The sequence below is a fragment of the Xenopus laevis genome, chromosome 6S (assembly GCF_017654675.1).
Source record: "Xenopus laevis strain J_2021 chromosome 6S, Xenopus_laevis_v10.1, whole genome shotgun sequence".
NCBI lineage: Eukaryota > Metazoa > Chordata > Amphibia > Anura > Pipidae > Xenopus > Xenopus laevis.
Window position 1 is genome coordinate 83,084,420 of NC_054382.1, and position 20,268 is coordinate 83,104,687.

General features: G+C 35.7%; 1 protein-coding gene across 6 annotated transcripts in view; it reads right to left on the reverse strand.

Moving 5' to 3' along the window:
• carmil1.S (capping protein regulator and myosin 1 linker 1 S homeolog) overlaps positions 1–20,268 on the reverse strand; it is a 157,788-nt gene that overhangs the window by 22,388 nt on the left and 115,132 nt on the right. For 4 of the 6 annotated variants that reach the window (XM_041567768.1, XM_041567765.1, XM_041567764.1 and 1 more), the window contains exons 23-30: positions 15,641–15,734; positions 14,564–14,662; positions 12,708–12,836; positions 11,917–12,045; positions 7,664–7,839; positions 5,321–5,408; positions 4,792–4,941; positions 254–271 (exon numbers count right to left, since the gene is read on the reverse strand). In XM_041567768.1, coding sequence (XP_041423702.1) covers positions 254–271; positions 4,792–4,941; positions 5,321–5,408; positions 7,664–7,839; positions 11,917–12,045; positions 12,708–12,836; positions 14,564–14,662; positions 15,641–15,734 — 883 coding nt within the window. The remainder of the gene's footprint in view (positions 1–253; positions 272–4,791; positions 4,942–5,320; positions 5,409–7,663; positions 7,840–11,916; positions 12,046–12,707; positions 12,837–14,563; positions 14,663–15,640; positions 15,735–20,268) is intronic. The other 2 variants (XM_041567767.1, XM_041567766.1) reach the window with 1 other exon arrangement.

Consider the following 20,268-nt stretch of genomic DNA (forward strand, 5'->3'; position numbering starts at 1 on the left):
GGCTCCAAGACTCACTTGTTTTAAAAGATACAACCAATATATGTATTGCTCTCAGCACAAGATTCCTTCAAAAGCACAACCGTTTTCTGAAAGTCTATATTGATGAGTATTAATGGTGTTCTTTTAGTAACAGTGATAAAAAAAATGCCTTTGTAAAAAACCCAAGAGACAGACAGGCATGCAGCAGAAAGGCAAATAAAGCAGGATAGTCTAAAAGAAGAGACAAAAAAAACGCAAAAATGAAAATACTTACACTTCTACAGCAGAGAGTCTCCAAGCAGCAAAAAGAAAAAGGAAAGGATATGAATAAAAAGAAAAGAAAGCAGGAAACATCAATAAAGAGCAAAGAGAAGCCAAAAACGTAAAATAAAAATAATAAAATAACAAAGACATAGTAAGTAAAATGAAGGGACTGGGCTACTGCTTCTGGCCTTGTCAGAAATGATAATATTCTCAGACTCAGGGAGTATATGCCTTATGACCAACGCCACTCGTTAATTCAAACAGTCTGGCTAACAGATCTGATCTAATCAACACTGTACACACTATAATCACATTAAATAGCAGTGTTGTTATTATTCTGGACGTGCACCTGCATAGACTGGAACACACTGGCCATGACAAAGTGAGATAAAATAAAAAAGGCAGGCTTCTCTTTCTTTTCCCAACAAGGCAGGATTGTAAAATTCTTTGCTTCTTGTTTTCATTTACAGTCATACAGAATACAGAGGAAGCAAGGCAAAGTATTAGCAAAATCTCTTATGGACCAACAGAGCTTAAAATCAATTTTCTTCATCTGCCTTAGAGAATAAAGGCAGAAAACAGACACGCTACTTTGCAACACCTCAGAAACAAATCGTGCAATGATAATGGGATCACCATGCTAAAATCAAAATAATAACTACAGAACATTACAGATATATATCCCTTGAACTGTGGATTTTTCAATTTCTGTACTGGCAGCATTCTAAATTGTTCCAAAATTGCAAAACTAATTTATAGCTGATGCTAGCTTGTCAACGTTGTGCTGGCAAAGCTGGCAAATATTAAAGTATTAGTTGGCTAATAATACACTGGGTAAGAAATATTGCAGTATTAGTTGTCTAACACCAGCTTGGGAAAGAAAAGTTGGAAATACTTGCAGTATTAGTTGACTAATAAACCCAGAGGAAGATTTATCAAAATGTTGAACTCAATTTCTTGTTAACAGTAAACAAGTCCCCTCTTTTATATGGAAGGTGGTTTGCTTGGCATATCACACAAGTAATTACCGTTTTCAGTAACACCCTCCTTTGAAATAAATCACAAGGAAACTTACATAACCACAAAGAGTTATTGATATTACATACTGTTTACCTCGAGCATGTTTCGTAAACCATTACTTTACAATAGCCCTTTTATATCATGTGCCTTGCTATCTTTAAAATCACTAAAGGCATAACAACTAGGCTAATAACTATACTTTTTTATTTATATAAGTTATTATTTTCCTCTTGCTCCGCTTCTCTATCCACATCACCCCTACTCCGGAAATGAGCCCTGTTTTCCCAGTAGTTGAGGGCAGAATGCAGCACAGTGTTCCAATCAAATTAAAAAACTGCACGTCAAAATGTCAATAAAATAATTAAAAGCAGAGGCGTAACTAAAGAGAAAGCAGATTCTGTGGTCACAGGGGGGGCCCAGGAGGGGAGTGGGCACAGTGAGGTATTTATTAGAGCGCAATTGATAGAATAGGTCAACTTACCAATGTTTTAGAAACCTTAGTTGCATTTGCTATGGGAACCAATAACATCTAGTTATGCCACTAAAAGTACATTATTATAATAATAGCAGAATCAGGGCCAGAGCTAAAGGTAGGCATAAAATGCATACCCCTAGGGTCAATGGCCTGCACTGATAAGGATTTTAGAAAATACATTATTTCTTGTTTATTAGAATAATAATTATAAAATTCTTGATATTTTAGCCACTGGAGGGCACATTTCATTATAGTCTATGCATATGCCCCGGGTGTTCTGAATACATTAAATAAACAGAAATATTCACTTAGATTATCTTCCCCATGCGTAATAACTGTACACTTATAGGAATATGTATGAATGCCTTTAGCTATTCAGTTAAAAATGAAGCTACTTAACATCAATAAATAAAATGTCTTGTAAATGTAATTATGATGTGCTTTAGTATCAATCTCTCTGTTTAGAAACAACAAATACATTTATAGCAACTTAAATAGATACTTAAAAACTAAAATAGTCTGTAAAGAAATAAGCTCAGCTTTTGAGGCAGAGAGCTCATAGGACATAACTCATTGCACATAACAAAAATGCAAAAACAAGGTTCAAATGTCATTCATGGCTCTTAGGATGAAAAACCAGTAATACAAAAAAAATTAACTCCCACTGCAAATAAAGCTTTTCTTGTCAAAGCTATTTACACACACACATACTTCTGTTTTGGTGTTATTGTCCTTGTAGGCTGGGCTCAACTGAAATATTATACTGTGAACAGCCGATGTCATGCTCCATTTCAGTGCCCTACACATCCATGCACTTCCTAATTTATGATCTTCGTGGGACAGGAAGATAATGTGCTTAAGCCCTGCCTGTCAGTATGTATAGATCAATCACCGATGAGACACAACAGAGAGCAATTACATATTCTGCTTACCTACTTCTCCTTTTACAAATCCTTAATACATTTCAAGAAAGACCATCGCCTGCATTGTAGTCTATTCCCATTTAACTTTCTCGCTCTGTCCCTATGGTTTAAGAAATCTTAGAGCAGTTTCTCCAGCTGTCATTTGGGAGCATAGGGATTTGCTAATCATATTGCTTAATGAAATCATATACCCTGAGGCCATGCCACTGGCTCTATGGTTCCCTTTAATGTACCACAGCTGCCCTCAAGGTGTGAATACCATATGAACAATACATGGCACGGGGATTGCAGACAGAAATAAAAATGTTTTCATTCTGTTGCAAACTAGAAATGATATCTAATGAGATGACATTACATTGTTGAAGAGCAATATTATAGATCAGACCGACTACAAAGAAGCAAATATGCACCGAACAATGTGCATATAAATATATATATTATGAAATTATCACCCATAACTGGAAATATTCCATCTGTCCAGCTCTTAATAATCACAAATGTAATTCTGAGAGGGATTTATTCAAACATATGGTGCAATTTCTTTTAATTGTTAATAAACCTACAATTAACTATGGATGCTTTCAATTTATTTTTTTAGAGTATAAGAGGGTTATTAACTAAAATCCGTTTTTTTTCTCATTATTTTATTAAAACTATTTTGACCAAACTCCCATCCATAATTTTACTTTATTTATCAATAAATTAACTAGTAAAATCTGGTGCGGGAAAAGACTCAATAAAATCGTCAAACAATCTGAATAGTACGATTTTTTCTGATTTGACACCCCCAAAAAATTCAGATTTTGGTTTCTAACCAGACTATATTCTCCCAGAATTTCATAGGCTTGTCCAAATGTTGTGCAGCAAACTTTAAACAAAGTCTCTTGAAGTTGCCTTGCGAGGAAACTTCGGACGACTCGGAAAACCGAAGCGATCCGTATGCCATCTTGCTGGCAGGAAGGCATTTCAGGGAGATTAGTAGCCAGAAGAAAAGGAGATTTGTCGATGGGCGACTAATCTCCCAATCTCTTCAGGTGTGCCACCACCCTTATAGGCCATCGATTAGGACTAAACCAGCTGCTATTAATTTTCACTTTTTTTATATTTGATAGGGCACAAGGGGGTGGCTTTTTAAATACTGAGATTTCAGCAAGTTTCTTTGCTTTCCATGCCTTTTTGCACATCCTTTTCTTCATTTATTCAATACTTATTGCGTGTGTCACTTTATTACACATAACTTAATTTATGGATTTATTAGTTTTGAGTTATTTGTATGTGTGGATTATTTCAGTTGTTACCGACATCTGGTGTAAATTTCATGTTGAAGTTTCAATACTTCTTTTCCCTGCTGTAAATGCCACAATAAAAGGCCAGTGCAACGAGCATCATTATTTAATAATCAGTCTTGTAACATCATCTTATATTACAGGTCAACCTCATTTTCTGCTTGATAATTACAGACGACCCTTAAGCTTGGCTTCTCAACTGCTACTCAGAAACCACTGACCATGTGAGTGTCACAGACACTTTCCAAAATGGTGACCCCCTGTAACAAGTTTGAAGTTCTGGATTATTGCTGCTATTGAGACTCTGAAACCGTAGGCTGGTGCAATATGTTCGGTATATAAAATATGGCATATTTAGTAAATCCTATTCAATGCAACTGCCAACCCAGAGTCTTGGTTTCTGTGTATGGCAGCACACTACCTATGCACTTTACTCAATAAGAATAGAAGAGAGTCAGATTTATCAAAGTGAGATTACAGTTTGCCACAGAAAAACTCACCCACTTTCTATTTATTCTTATGGGATTTTCAAAAGTATATTTATCGATGGAGTTGACTGTTTTTTATTACTGAAATATATATTCATATATATATATATAACACCTTTTCCCATTCACCCAATAGTAATTCAGTTATATTCTTGTAAAACAAATCTATATTGTACTAAGCTATAGTTTTACAAAATCAAAAATTGGGATATACGCAATGCCTCAACTATTATAAAATAGTATGCATGAAAAATAACATATTTTAGATAAGAATGGTTTGCTTTTAATAGGTTTATGGTTATAGCATTACTGTAATTTTTATTAAAAATGTGGTCATAAAAACCAGAAACACTCACCATACATGTATCTAAATCCTCAAGATGGTCCATCTCACAAAAATCTTCTATTGTAATAGTGGATCTCTTGGCTGATCTTTCTTCAACTGTTTCGATTTCCATGGAATCTTGATGTGGAAGAGGCTTGCCACGTTTGGTCAGATGATCAGCCTTTGTATAATCAGAAATTTGAGGTCCTTCATTTATTAAGGTCATTATTTTTATAGAATGATTGTGTAAAAGGCTACTGAATAATATTCTCTGAACCAAAGGGGCGCTCCTTATACTACTTAGTAGAGTATCTTTGTGTGGCTAGCATATTGTTTTTGAATTATTTGACTTCCTATTATACAGCTGAATTCAGAATAATAGCAGTCCGACATCACTAACCTGATCAATCACTGTTTTTGATAGAAATTATATTTCTTCATGGCAAATAATTTACTATTAGGTGTAGTAGAGTAATATAAAATCAAAAGACCAAACAGTCATGACATGTTTGCTGCGGCTTAGCCTCCTCCAAGCCTGCTTATGAGCATCCATTGCTTACCAATTTATGATGGCTATTTGAAAGTGCATCTAGGATCTCATCAACAATCCGGTCAGAAAGGAATGATGCAACAATTAGTTTCACTTCACTGTTCAAAAGAATAAAAGAGATAGAAAGCGGTTTATTTGTGCTATCAATTAAAAAAAAAATCAAATTTCATTTTCAGATGCCAAAGGAAGAGGTAATACATTTTAGAGCTATGTTAAAGGGAAACTATATCCTGAACAAATTTAAAATAATATTGCATAAAACAGCCAATATGTAAAACACTGCTTCAAAATACAACATTTTTATAAATAAATACTTCTCTAGTAGTGCTATTGCTCATACAAAATCCAAGGCACACATACAAGCTAGGTTATTTCAGCCAAGGAATGGTCAGAGCACTGTCTTTTATGTCTATACTTATTCTTGTTACAGTTGAAGCTGCGATATCTCAGGTTCTCTCTGAGGCAGCACAGAGAATACAATAAAATGGTGGCACAAGTGAAAAGATGTAAAAGGGCAATATTTACGGATGTATATACAGTATGCCACTATGATAAGATTCTTTACTAAGTACCTAATTATAATATAAAGTATATGCTGGTTAAATATTCATTCTGAAAGCATAATCCTTTAATAATGATTACTGAAACCAAAAAAATTGTTTTTTGTATACTGTGCTTTCAGGAGACAAAAAGGCTTTCAGGTGGAAGAATGTTACTGCGATCAGCTAGTGTGACTTTTCCAGTGCATAATTATATTTAACAAGGATAAAACACAAATCACTTTCTTTAAAGGGTAAGGTAAACTGAATGTTATCTTTTAATGCAGGGATCCCCAACCTTTTGAACCCATGAGCACATTCAGAAGTAAAAGGAGTTGGGGAGCAACACAAGCATAAAAAATGTTCTTGGGGTGCCAAATAAGTGCTGTGATTGGCCATTTGGTAGCCTCTATGTGGATTGTCAACCTACATTGAGGCTCTGTTTGGCAGTGCACCTGGTTTTTGTACAACCAAAACTTGCCTCCATGTCTGGAATTCAAAAATAAGCTCCTGCATTGAGGCCACTGGGAGCAACATCCAAGGGGTTGGAGAGCAACATGTTGCTCACGAGCTACTGGTTGGGGATCACTGTTGTAATGTAAATATTTTGGCTAGAATCTCATTAACTAGTGAAATGCATACAATTTATTTTGTGTTTTTTTCTGGTAGCTTAACCCTTTTTTCAGTGGCAATAACTACAGCAAGCATCCTTCAGCCTTCTTAAAGGAGAAGGAAAGCTACGGAGGCATTTTATTGCCAGTAGATTAGCTGCAATAGTACAAGCTAGAATGCTATATTTATTCTGTAGAATGTTTTACCATACCTGAGTAAAAAGCTCTAGAAACTCTCTGTTTGTTTAAGATAGGAGCTGCAGTATTAACATGGTGTGACATCACTTCCTGCCTGAATCTCTCCCTGCTCTGGGCTCAGATTACAGTAGAGAAGGGAGGGGTGGGGGGAGAGGAACAAACTGAGCATGCTCTTGCCCAGGGCAATGAGGTTTAAGCTGAAGGCAGTAAGTCTGATACAGAAGCCCATGTGTACACAATAGATGGAAAGAAATGCAGTGTTTCTTTTGACAGGGGACTCAGAGCAGCATTACTTTGGGGGTTTACTGGTATATTTAGATGGGCCTTTCTGATGAGGCTTACTTAGTTTTAACCTTTCCTTCTCCTTTAAGTCATTCTTTCAACTTCCATATTTCATTTGCACAAATTGATGTAAATGTAGGAATTCTAATAAAATTCCTTTGTTAAGGACACTGTAAAAAGTACACTGTAATATACAGTACAAGCATTATTTAAGCCTTTGTTTCATCTGAATTTGACAGCTTAAGCTGTGATCAACCAGAGTCGTGGGTGCACTTAGCTCCTGATGATTGAATGGTTCTTTATTTAAGCCAAGGGAATATATTAGTTATATAGGGAGGAACGTATTCTAAAATAACCATAACAATTAATAATTGTTGTATCTTGCAGTGGATCTGTACAATCATACAAGCTGCAGCTGGCATGTGGAGAGGGAGTTAGGTAGGGGCTGCGTTGTGTGTCGGGCCCCTCTGAACAATTTTTGCGGGGGCCCAGCACACTATAGTTATGCCACTGCTTTCAAAGTTCAGAAATATGATACACATATACCCCAATACATTAGAACAAAGTTAAAGCTTAATTGTACTTTTAAGCACAATGAACTCTGAAGTTCTGTTTCAGTTAATTGCATTGCATATCTTATGTAACAATACATGCTCTTGCCCTGGGAAGAAAAAGACTATAAGAACATTTATCACGACATCTGAATTCTCCACTGCAGCATACCTTATTTTGTTTAGGATGTCTATTCCAGATTGTTCAAGCAAAACATTTTTTACAAAATTTCGAGGAATGGATATTTTCTCAGTGCTTGCTTGAATAAGGTCTTCCCGAATGTTGGACTTTTTCATAACATTTGGACACAGATTTTCAGCTGCATCAACCATTGATTCAAGAAGGTCCTGATATAATCAAATAAATAAGAAATCATCAGTATCACATGTGAGAGGGAATTTAAGGGTTTTATGAACTAAGGTAAAACGGTTTATACAACAGCTCAAAGTGCTTTAAATGTGTTTTAGGTGTCTTTTCACTATCAGCATCTACTGTTATTTATTTTTTTCAGCAAGTCTTTATGTCACCTAAGAATAAGGCTTATCTGGAATCAAGTGAAGTCAGCCTGATTATTACAATGGTTAAGGCATAAACTTAGCAGACACAGTCACCAAAAACAGTGTGTCAAACAGTACAACTAGCAACAGTTTATACCAGAGCATAGGTTTTTCCTTGAGAAAGGTCCTTGTGTGGGACCGAAACGTCGGATTAATAAACTTTTCTTTTTTTATCTCCATTTGTTTTTTCTAAAAATCCTGTGAGTGCCATCACTTTATACCTCCTATGATATTTTGCATGCATGAGCACCCAGGTTTCATCCATTTTCAGGGTGATATTGCAAATATCCAAACATTATATAAAGAGCTATAAAGGGCTAAATGATCATTTAGCCTTTATTGGCTAAATGATAAGCATAGTAATACTTCAGAATATTCCAGTGGCTTTTTTAATTTAAAAGTAAGTGGACTATTCACAAAGCAACTTGCAATAATTGTTATTTTAGTTAGCCAATAAAGGTATCCCCTTTATATCACTTTTGTTAATTTATATTTCAAATGGGGATGCACCGAATCCAGGATTGGTTTCAGAAATCATCCATTTTCGTCCAAATCCAAGTGCCTGGCCGAACAGAATCTAAATCTGCAATATCATGCGACTTTTAGTCACACAAATGTGCGAGGTTATCTTCACAATCACCTGGATTTGGTTCAGTATTCTGCCAAATCTCAAAATAGTGGATTTGGTGCATCCCTAATTTCAAAAGTTTTGCTCTTTAAAGTGGTAAATGTAGTTGAAGTGTGCTTTAAAAGCGGATTAGGCTCTTTAAAGTGGTGGTTCACCTTTAAAGGAGATTAAAACTCCCGTAAAAAGAGAAGCCCCATTAACTACTCTCCATCGGCCCTCCTCCTTGCTTCCTTCCCGCATAGAATATTACTTTAAAAAGTGCCCCTGGATGTAACACTGATTTATTGATGCAGAGTAGTGGAGCAGAGCTCATGGGTGCCATATTTGGTGTCTTTGGATTTCTTCACTAAGGGACCACTGACATTGAGCTTTTTAGTACATGTGCAATATTAGCACCAACTATGCATGTGCCAGAAAGCTCCATCAATTACCAAGGAGAAAGAATAGGATCCAAAGATAACGCCCATGAGCTCCACTATGTTACTCTGCATCAATAGATCAGGGTTACATCCAGTATACCGTACAGGAAGGAAGTAGGTGGGCCAATGGAAAGTAGCGGTTGGGGGCTTTTTTTTGTTCTCCTTTAATTTTAAGTATGTTATTGATTCCCAATATATATAGGAGGTATTCCTAAACTATTGGAATTCTGATGTGGGGGGGGTTATTTATTAAAGTCTGATTTCTGGTTTCACGGTTTCCGGTGACAAATCCGAAAAAAATTCAGTCAGTGTTGATTTGGAGTAGTTTCCAGAAAATAGTGAGAACTTTTTTTTTTTTTTTTTTTTGATAAATAACCCCCCTAGATTACGTGAGGCTCACTGAAATGGATATCAGTGAGAAGCAAGCTAAAGAACAGAACAGTTGATTTCATGTTGAATTTAGTTCATATGTCTGAGGAGAGCTATGGGCTGCAGATCCTTAAATTTCAGCTTGAGTTTTAACAGGTTGTGGGGGTTGAAGAACATCAACAAAGGAATTAATTTTTTTTTGTAAAACAAACCTTTAAAACACATTCTTAATAATATTTCAATGTTCCAGAACATGTTGCAGTCTCAAATTCAGTTTTGTGTGTGGTCTTTATAAAATAATTAATACTGTTATATAATTAGAATTTTCAATTATGTTTAGAGTGGACTTTCTTTTTTAGAATTAATAGAGACAAAGACAATAATATAGGTCATGCTTGCACAATTTTCTGTAAGTTAACCAAAGAGCACTGATGCATCATTTGTAGTGGGTTTTTGTACAAATTACAGCACCTGTAAGAGAATGATAAGACTGAAGGGCGCATGTAGGATATCTCCTATATACTGATTGCACTGTACAGCATATACAGTATGTAAAGTATAAACATATTAGGGTCTAGAATGGAAAGTCATAGAAAAACATTTAGCCGAAGGCTTTGCTCACAGAATCAACTATTAAAATAAATAAATAAAGAGTGACTACAGATCCATTATAATGCTGCCAGAATTTAATCAATAAAGGCACCTTTACAAAATGTCTGCCTGAGTTAAAACATCTAAACCTCTGCAGTAGGGCTGACACTGCATCCCACAAGACATGCAAAACGGCATCTAGTTTGCAGTCAGTTCAAGCCTCCTGAAAGCGAACGGAGACAGTATCGTCACGTACTATCCCTGAAACCACTGCAGAGAAACAGAAACCTGCATTCTTTCAGATCAAAATAACCAAAACTATTTTCTTTGAAATATGGCAGAAAATTTGCATTGCTTTGAAGAACCTCCTATTAATACATCCCTTTGAGTTGTCCTACAGTCTTATAATGTACGTGACCTGCATTGGCAATTCCTTAACAGATTCAGACTCTTGTTATCACATAAATATAGCTATATATCTGTAAGCATCTGTTACACAGTGGCTGCTCACCAAATATTTAACCACCTGAGCACAGCACCCTAATGGCTATCACTGTATCAAGAAGCTAAACACAAACTATACAGACTGCAAAATTATTTCCAGGAAAAATATGGGCAAATTAGTGCTCCCTGCCCTTGTGAAGAAAAACTTTTAAATTACACACCAAATATTGCAGTACCCAAAATTAATACAGTAACTCCTGTCTACAGCACAAGGTGTCAGAAGAGCTAAAAAGTTGAATTTAAAGTTACAGCAAAAAAAAAAAGGCCCTGTATACTGTTTACAACTGTACAACACTGGGCAAATCTGTGCAAACAGTATTCAGCTTTGTTCAGCAAGCTTTAGATTTAAAGCAAACATAACACTGGTTTCCATGTGTGAGTGAATGGTCCACAGTAACAGTAAAAGGGTTTGTTTGAAAATATAGACAAAATATCATGGCATAGCATACAGGCCCCTGTTGATAACTCTTAATTTGCATAATACTTGGTCCAATTCATCGAGATGCAAAACTGGAGGCTTCGTGGTCTTCTCTGCTTTAGAGACACTGGCACAGAGTCACAGAGCAGAGCTGGATATCTGTGTCTTGCCTGGTTTTCCATACACATTTCAAATTAGTCTCACCATAAGAAAAAAACAGTAGCTTTTGTGATGATATTTTTAATAAAGAAAGGTCAGTAATAGTGATGTATAAAAGAAGCAACAGGCACGTATGAAAGGGAAACACCTGCACACAATTTAGATCAAAGCAGTGCCATTTGTCACTGAAGTTCAAGGCCACAATGTTTAGGGTACAAAAGACTTTATCAGGTTAAAGGTTGAACCTCAAGAAGTGGCTATGTGCCCCATGTCATACCCTTTGTTTAAAAGATTACTTTTTGTTCAGAACAAACCTGTACAGATGCACTAAACATTATGTAGACATTTCACTCAGATGTTGTAGAACGTTTCACCATGTAATTTTATTTAAACAGATTGTCGATATACATTTTTTTAATCGTAAGGCATTCTGGGACATGCTATGCCATAATATGCCTTGTGAGTTGCGTGATGTTAAAACAATATATCCCCATCTGTACATTTTAGTGCATACAAGCCTTCTGTTTACTTTTCACTGGGTTTTGTGTTGTTCCTTTACAATTACAAATGCAATACAGAGCAGATCAGTAAAAAAACTAGCATAATAACACTGTGTGCACACTCTATTTATAGCCTGAACTTTAACACTCTATGCACCTTGAAGAACTGTAACGGCAGGTAATGTAGGTACTAACATAAGGCTGCCTTTGCAGCCCCAAACATGTCACAGGGGACATTAAAATGAAACAATGAGAAATTCCATAAAATAGTATACATACTTTTAGCTGCTCATCTACCACTCTTGTGACCTCCCCAGCCATCGATTCCAGTGTTTCTTGAATTGGAATGGGTAGACTGTTGGCCCCAGCCCATGCTGCACCACCAAGATGATATAAGTTTGGCAAAAGCTGGAAAATGAGAAAACATGTACAGGCTTTACAAAACTATGTATGAAGCTATTAACGATATTGAAAGGAAAGTAAGGTTTTTAGGGTATTATGAAGTATAGTTTTAGACATTTAAAGGGGGGATGCCATGTTTTGCAAAATGAAAGCAAATGTACATCTAAGCGATTTTTCAATATACCTTAACAACTGTCAATTAAAGTTACAGGTACTCACAAACCTAACTGTAATTGAAAGCAGTGTCTGTGTTTCTTTCTATTTTTGTTAGTGCTTGTTCTGACTAATAAGACTCCTACTGACTTCAGGCAAGACTCCAATCATCACAAAGCCTTGCATGTTCATAGCCCTGAGTAGAAGGAGAACAACAGAATCATGCAAGTCACTGTGGGAATTGGAATCTTGGCTGATGATTTTTGATTCATGGTTTCTGCAGTCAGGCAAGCATTTAAAAAAATCACAGGATAGAACAATATTAATAAAATAGCAATGCCAAGGACAATAACAAGAGCAGTTTCAGCTGCTACAATAAAAAAGGCTGTGTGTACAGCCTTACATTTCACTAACTTTTTATAGAATACCAAAGGGAAGTCAGCTCATACTTGCCTTAACTAACAACCAAACTTCATACAGCTAAATTGTCCTTGACAAATAACAATAAAGCTTACGGTTTTCGAATTCTTTGCATCTCGCATTATTCTTTCTGCAGACTTTACATCTTCCATGACAAAATCGACACCGCAGTTTCTCAAAGAGTTCAGGTGGTCTTGAACTTTGACACATATTCTGTCAATCATCTGTTAAAATAAGCACTTGAGTAAAAAAGAAGCAATAGCACCAGTGACAAAAACAGCAGTAATAAAAATAAAATCTTTATTGTCCTTCAGCACATATATTTTTAAAGCCTATACACAGAACATTACCAGCGCAATGAATCCCTGCTCTACAGAGCATAACGACAAAATGAAACAAGCTGAACTCTAGGGAAAATAGACAGAACTAGTAAAATTGCTTTTGTTCCCAATGGCAGATGAACACTTACTTGTCTAACAGACTATGATAAGAAAGTGGTTTTATACTACAAAAATGGTTTTGTTGTTGCTGTACTCTGATAACTACAGCTGATAAGAGAAGCTTTGTTTCACCATTTTTCATCTCCATGAGGCAGAACACTTTAGCTAGCGTAGCATAGACCTGTGAAACTTAGACATGCTTGTTGAATTAAATCCAATACTATTGTTACAAAAATAGAGTAAGATTATGCTTTTAGTATAGCCTTTGTCTCTCAAAGTATTAAAACTCTCATTCATGCAAATGTACTGCATATTATATGACCGGTAGTGATATTGCAGTTTTTGCTCATTGCCTTTCTTGCTACTCAAAGCTGCTTAAATTAAGGCACCCCACGCTGCCTGATAATGAAAATCAGTGTGGAGTCTTTATATTTCATATTGCCAGTAATGGGGGACTTTGGGTGCAATTATGCACTGTTTAATCCTATCTTTATAGAAGGGAGACAAGTAAACGCCATAAATCTTTAGATAATCTATAAAAAAATATTTCCAAACTGTGCTGTATTGTGGTATTGTGAAATGTATGCCTAATTCTCACTACACTGTTTTCCAGTCAGATTTCCTATTGATTTCTTCCACATCTCTGGCTTGAAAGCTAGGTGTTACAATAGGTGTTTTCTCAGCCAAATGGAAAAAACTGTGCCACCCCTAGTCCTCCCTATGTGTGTAGTAAGAGAGATCTATGGCATCCACCTGTCACAGTGCACATGAGGTGGATTTTAGCTTTTAACAAAATGCATTTTTCACTTGAATTCTGCCTTATGTGCACATTGCCAACCGACTGATTAAAGGTAAGCTTTACAAAAAAAAAATTGGATAGATGAAAATGAGAATATAATTTGAGTAACATTTGTGTTGGTTTAATGTATACAAGAGCAGGGGAATTTTGGATAAGTGAATAACCAATGGTACTAGTGAGTGACTAAAAATGCTCAACAAAGATGGTTGTGGTGAGAGGACATTTGTGGATTTGTGGTGTAGTTTAGAAGCTTTAAGTGATTAAAAGGATAAGGGTCCATTTGCAGTATTTGTGGAGGTAAAATGCAATATACAGTGCAAAAGTCTGTTAATATTTTTGCAGCTATTTTGTGTCAATTTGTTGTCTGTCGAAGGTACTATAGACAGGGGCCCTTTTGTTACCCCTATAGACGGGTTATAAAAAGTGTAAAAGGCTTAGAAGATAAAACGATAATTCAGTGTGAGGATTTCCTTTCATGCTCAACATTCTCTCAGTTGGAGTATGGATTGGAAAGGAAAAACAGGAGAAAACAGGGACCATTGAACACTAGATGAGAATGAATGAATGAAAGTGGGTAAGAAACATATCAACAAGAAGTATTTAGTCTAGAAGAAGGCGATAAACAGTTTGCCTTACAGATTGCAGCAAGTATATTTTGGCATCTAATGTGATTAATACTTTCTCTAGTTCAGTCTCTGGATGGTGATATCACCTGCTGTGTTGTACTAGTAACAATACTTTGTTGTAATCGATATGCCTGTTCCTGTAGGTACTTCCTTGTTTCATGGTTTCGCAGCAAATGGTTTTCTATCTGGAAAAAAATAGTACAAAATATCCAAATACTTATGGTATTAAAGTTACAGCATAAAGTGTTTTCAACTTCATTAGTAAGGGCTCAGTCATCAATGTGAAAAGCAAAAGGTTTTCAACATGCATGGAAGGCTTAAACAGGCATTTAATGACTTCCCAATGATTTCTCCATTAACAGTTCATTTCTAATGAAATGAAACAGCAAGTGGGCTTGGAACTGAACATAAATGTATTATTTATGCAAAATCTTATGAGGGACTGTATATTTGAGGATTCATACCAAAAGGACACCTAATAGCAACAGCAAATTAACTAAATCGTTGCCAAATTTAGTAGGCCATTGTTTAATCAACCGGAGGAAGTACATCCTAGTTTACTTTTATTGGGCGACACAACACTATTGAACCACTGGCTTAAATAAGCCAAACCAATCAAGATCAATGTAGTGTACATTTATAAAAGATGATTAATGAGCAGCAGCTTTGACATGGTGTAGTGGGGTAAACAATTGTTTTTGTACTGACAACATTAAAGTGGGGGACTTTAAAAACATTTTTGTTGTTTAGTGTTAACACTGTCCTCAGTGTGCAAACTCAACAGCTGACCTACAGCAGGGTTAAAGTGCACAGCTCCTTTCTATCCTGAGCCCACATGAGCCTAATAATGTGTGCCCCAGTTGGTTTAAAGCCACTTCAATACATGAGAAAGAAATGCTGCATAACCAAGATATTAAATCTAATGTGTAACGCCACCTGGTCAAACATAGGGCAAACATCTTATATACTTTAGTCAGATGTTTGTATATGATCTGGTGCAATTGCTGTGCAATCAAAATCGAAAACTAAGTTGGCTAACAACTCTTACTGGAAGTCAATGATGGACCTTTGCATTGTGCAAAAATCTGATAATCAACAAATGTGGCAGAGCTGTAATTGGGTAGATATTATAACAAACCTATAAATTGATACGGATGTCTGACCTTTTGCAGGGCTTCTTCTGTCTTTTCTGGGTTAGTTTTCAGAGCCTGGGAAGCATCATTCATAGGTATGGGCATATACCTCAGGGTATAATTCCTAAAATAATATTCAATGTTAACTAACATGAAACTTTATAATGTATAATAATGCTCCCTATGAAACAAGAAAAAAAAAGCAAATTGAAACTTTTAAAACCAGGAACACCATTTGGAAAACAGCTACCAATGATTGTAAAGAGATGCAAGTGAAATAGACACGAAGGAGGTTGTAACTAAATATAAATATACTAGAGACCAAGCTTTATATACAGAGATGATCCACAAAACTTACATAAATTAATTGTCTGTGCTAGATTTCAAGCTCCAAAAGAAACATTTGTTATTTCTGTGACAAACTTGCAATTCTGTCACCAACATTCCAATACAGATTTTGGTAATTCAGATTAAATTAAAACATCCTTAAAAATAAATCTGTGATAATACTACCAACAGGCAAATGAACTTGAACAAAAGAAGGCAAGCAACAAAAAAATAAATAATCTGTATTTACAAAAGTAGAAGTGGGATCCAGGAGCACCATCCTGGACCAACAGTCATGGTAGAGGATGAACCATAATAACAAAAAGGGAAATTTCAGAATTTCTTTTAAATGTTGTGCTACGGAGCATTATTAAAACATTTGGCCTCAATCTGTTATATAAAAGAAATGACCGGAATCCATTTGTGCATAGGCAGCAAAACAATTGATCCTGATGAAGTATAACCAGAACACACCAATTAAGACCAGGAATTGACAGAATAAACAGGAAAGATGACAGATTTGGCTTTGGACAGAGTAGTGTTAACATCAAAGTTCTAGGGGCCTATTTATTAAACCTCAAATTTTTCTGGTTGAATTTTTAAAGAGGAAAAACTCAAATTTTAGAGAGAAAAAAACCTTGAATTTTTCAAGCTTAATTATGACATGAAGCTGCTAAAAATCCATAAATGCTCCAGCTGAAAATCATGTAGAAGTCAATGGCAGATGGTCCCTATAACAATTGTAACATGTTTTTTACCTTCAGAATTCTCAATAAATTTGAGTTGTCACAGCAATCATTCGTTAAAGTCAAGTTTTCGGGGTCTCAATTTGAAAAAGTTGCACATTACAAATTAATGCACCAATTTTTCGTGAAGTTTTAACGGTAAATTAAGGGGATTCAAGTTATTATAAGGGGATGTTTTCAATTATAGTGAGAAAAAGTCAAGTTTTAGCAAATACCCTCCCCTAATGTCCGTCTTCAATAAATAATGTGAGTATCAATTATGTTCAAAGTTCATGGAACAATTTTAAAAATAGTAATGTTTAGTAATCCATGAATTTCATTTTCCCATAACAGTAGTATAAGGACCTTGCCAGAGTACTGATTGGATGGGCACAAAAAATAGAAACTTGCCCCTTTGTGTATAGTAAACTGCAATTACAGAATTGGCAGCAGGGCTGTTAAACCTCTACCACTATAAAAGATAAGGTCTTGTCTCTGTAGCTGGTGCAGCCCTATAGCTTATTAATGAATGAGTTAAAGTCCTGTCTCTGTGGAGATATTTTAATTGTTAATGACAAATGAAGTACAAGACATCAGCAATGAATGTCACATTGTGGATGAAATACCTTACTGAATTCTGGCTTTGAAAGTTTTTCCTCGGTATATGCTGCAACCTAGTAATTTATGTACAAATTGTGAATAGAGGTTATTGCCTTTTCAACCTATTTCCTTTGAGAGAGTGTCTCATTTATGTACTGCAACAAAGGAGTCTGTGCAGTTTGGGATGCCACAAGAATAATAGTCACCTGGGGACTCTGTCACATGAGATCTGTGAGTCTGTCTCTTTATGAGCTGTTAATGGAATAGGTTAATTTTACCTAAGGGAAAACTTACTCAGTTTATAAAAGTAAGATTTTCACATTACCATTGGAAATGGATATTCTTCACAGGCATACTTCTTTCATCTTTAAATTTGCCATAGCAGCAAATAGAACCCCAGCAAAAAACTGACCTCTGGTTGCTAGATTTTAATAAATAATGATTGATTGTGTTGTAAATTTTACTATCAATAACATTTTACCTAAGCAGCCTTTTGGCATATTAATACGAGTATTTAAACATTTATATGCCTGGCAATATGGAATATATTGCACTGATGCAAACACACCAGTGTGCCAGTAAAGTAAATTTACATTATATAGTACGAGGAATGGTGCAGAGTGTATGAAGTGGAAAAGTTAGAGAGCAGTGTTGGACTGGCCCACCGGGATACCAGGAAAACTCCCGGTGTGCCCAAGTGTCAGTGGGCCCTCTTGCTTCTAACCATTTGGCCTATTTCAGAGTCATTCTCTATTTCTTTATGGTAAGAAAAGGCTTAATAATGGAAGAATAAAGTATAGTAAGTAGATATAAAAGACTAGGAGAATAAAGAGGTTGACTGAGGAGAGGAGGAATAATAGTTTGGAAAGTTGGGCCCACCATCTAAGGTTTTCTGGTGGGCCCCTGGCATCCCAGGCCAACACTGTTAGAGAGGCTTCACAAACTTTTAATTCAATAAGCCCCATTGCCACCAGGATTATTCTCTGCCACTGTCTTTCAAGCTCTTTCATGCTCATCTGATTCTGTGCCTACTGAGAAACACTGGTGGAGAATACATCTGAGTAGAATGCTATACCTGCATCACCACCACTAAATTCAGGCGTGAGCCTATTTTATGCAAACATATTTTGGATCAAATGGAAGCAGTGCAACAATGTTTCAACTAGAAATGTACTAGATCTATCACTTATATAATTGGCTGACTACCAAATCTTCCACAAAAAAACAGCCAAATAAAATAACGTAATTTGCTTTTATTTGTCTGTTCAGTGCTTTAAATTCAAGCGGCTTTAAGGGGTTGGATTTGAATTGGCTAAACACATTGAACACACCGAATCTTGCAAAAAGTGCTAGGATTCAGCTAAATCACAAAGCTTATTCTGGACTGGGCACGTCCCTAGTTGCAATATTCAGTGGAAAGCCTGCCTATAGAAGAGTTTATGTAAAGGCAAAGCTTGGAAAAGGCTATTTTAGTATAAGAACCAATAACATATTGCTATGCTTGGGTTTGAAATAAGATAGTGTTCACATACCTATGTACACATATACTTTTGGTACTATTAAAGGAAAACTAACACCAAAAAATCAAAGTATCTAAAAAGTAACTAAAAAAATGATGTACTGTTGCCCTGCACTGGTAATATGTGTGTGTTTGCTTCAGAACCTCTACTATACTATTTTTATAAATAAGATGCTATGTAGCCATGAGGTAAACCATTCAAGATAGAAAATGGAGAATATGCACAGGTTACATAGCAAATAAAAGATAAGCTCAATAAAACATTTTATTCTACAGAGAGAATCTATTATCTTCTATGTATTATCTATTATCTTCTTTTCTCCAGCTTGAATGGCTGCCCTTATAGCTACACAGCAGCCCATTTATATAAACTATAGTACTGCTTATGAAGCAAACACACATTTTGCCAGTTCAGGGGAGCAGTACATTATATTTTAATTAATTATTTAAAACACTCACTTTTTGGGGTTACCGTCTATTTAAACTGGACATTTTGAAGGGAATACAACAATCTTCTGCATGGAGCAGTGCTTCTCCTTTCACCTAACCCCATCCCAAATATTTTAGTTTGTTAAGATACTTGCAGATGTACACTTTTTATTATAAATCTTAATAAAACTTTATTTAAAATTGTCAGCATTTAGCCTGAATGGCATGACTATACACACTATACACTACACATCTAAATCAACCACAGAACAGGATTGTATGGCATTACAATGCAAATATGAGCTGCATACAGACATGGGGGTCTGACAGGTCTACTAGCATTAGAAATTGTGATCCCTGGTCCTGGTAAATATTGCTCATTATTGTAATATGCAGAGCATCTTTATCAAACAAGAGCATTTGAAAGCACATTTGCCTTGCCCTATTATAAATCCACCCCATGCTGTTCTTTTCAGCATGAACTAAAACTACCACTTTGAAGAACTTAATGTATTATGCATAATAGTATCCAATTCAAATTTCCAAGATAAATGTCAGTAAGCTGTCGCTGGTCACTTTGGGTAATAATAAATAAGTGATATACTGCCAACCAAGATGTGTGTGTGTAAATATACTATATAAGCTATATACACTAAATATACTGTTTATACTATATATGTTCCTACTCTTGGTCATCTCTGCGTCTCAGCTCAATAAAGCAAAATTTAAATATTTCCATGCAATATGTAAATGTGCAAAACTATTGCTTGCATTTAAAGTTTAAGGCTAATGCCAGATCAGACAGTTTCTCTGGCAACATATTTTTGCTTGCAGAGATACCCCCAAACCAGGTCATGCTCCTGATGTTTTTTTAAACCCGTCACTTTTGTAAGAAGGTTTTTTTGGCCCAAAAGAAACTGTATGTTAATTTCTAGCCTTGATTAGCTGTGACAGATAATTTCCAAACTCAAAGGTGGCAAGCATATTTTTCTGGCATGTGTCCACCATTAAAATTACATCTGACATTGGCCTAAGCCCAGAACTTTCCCTTTTTAGTT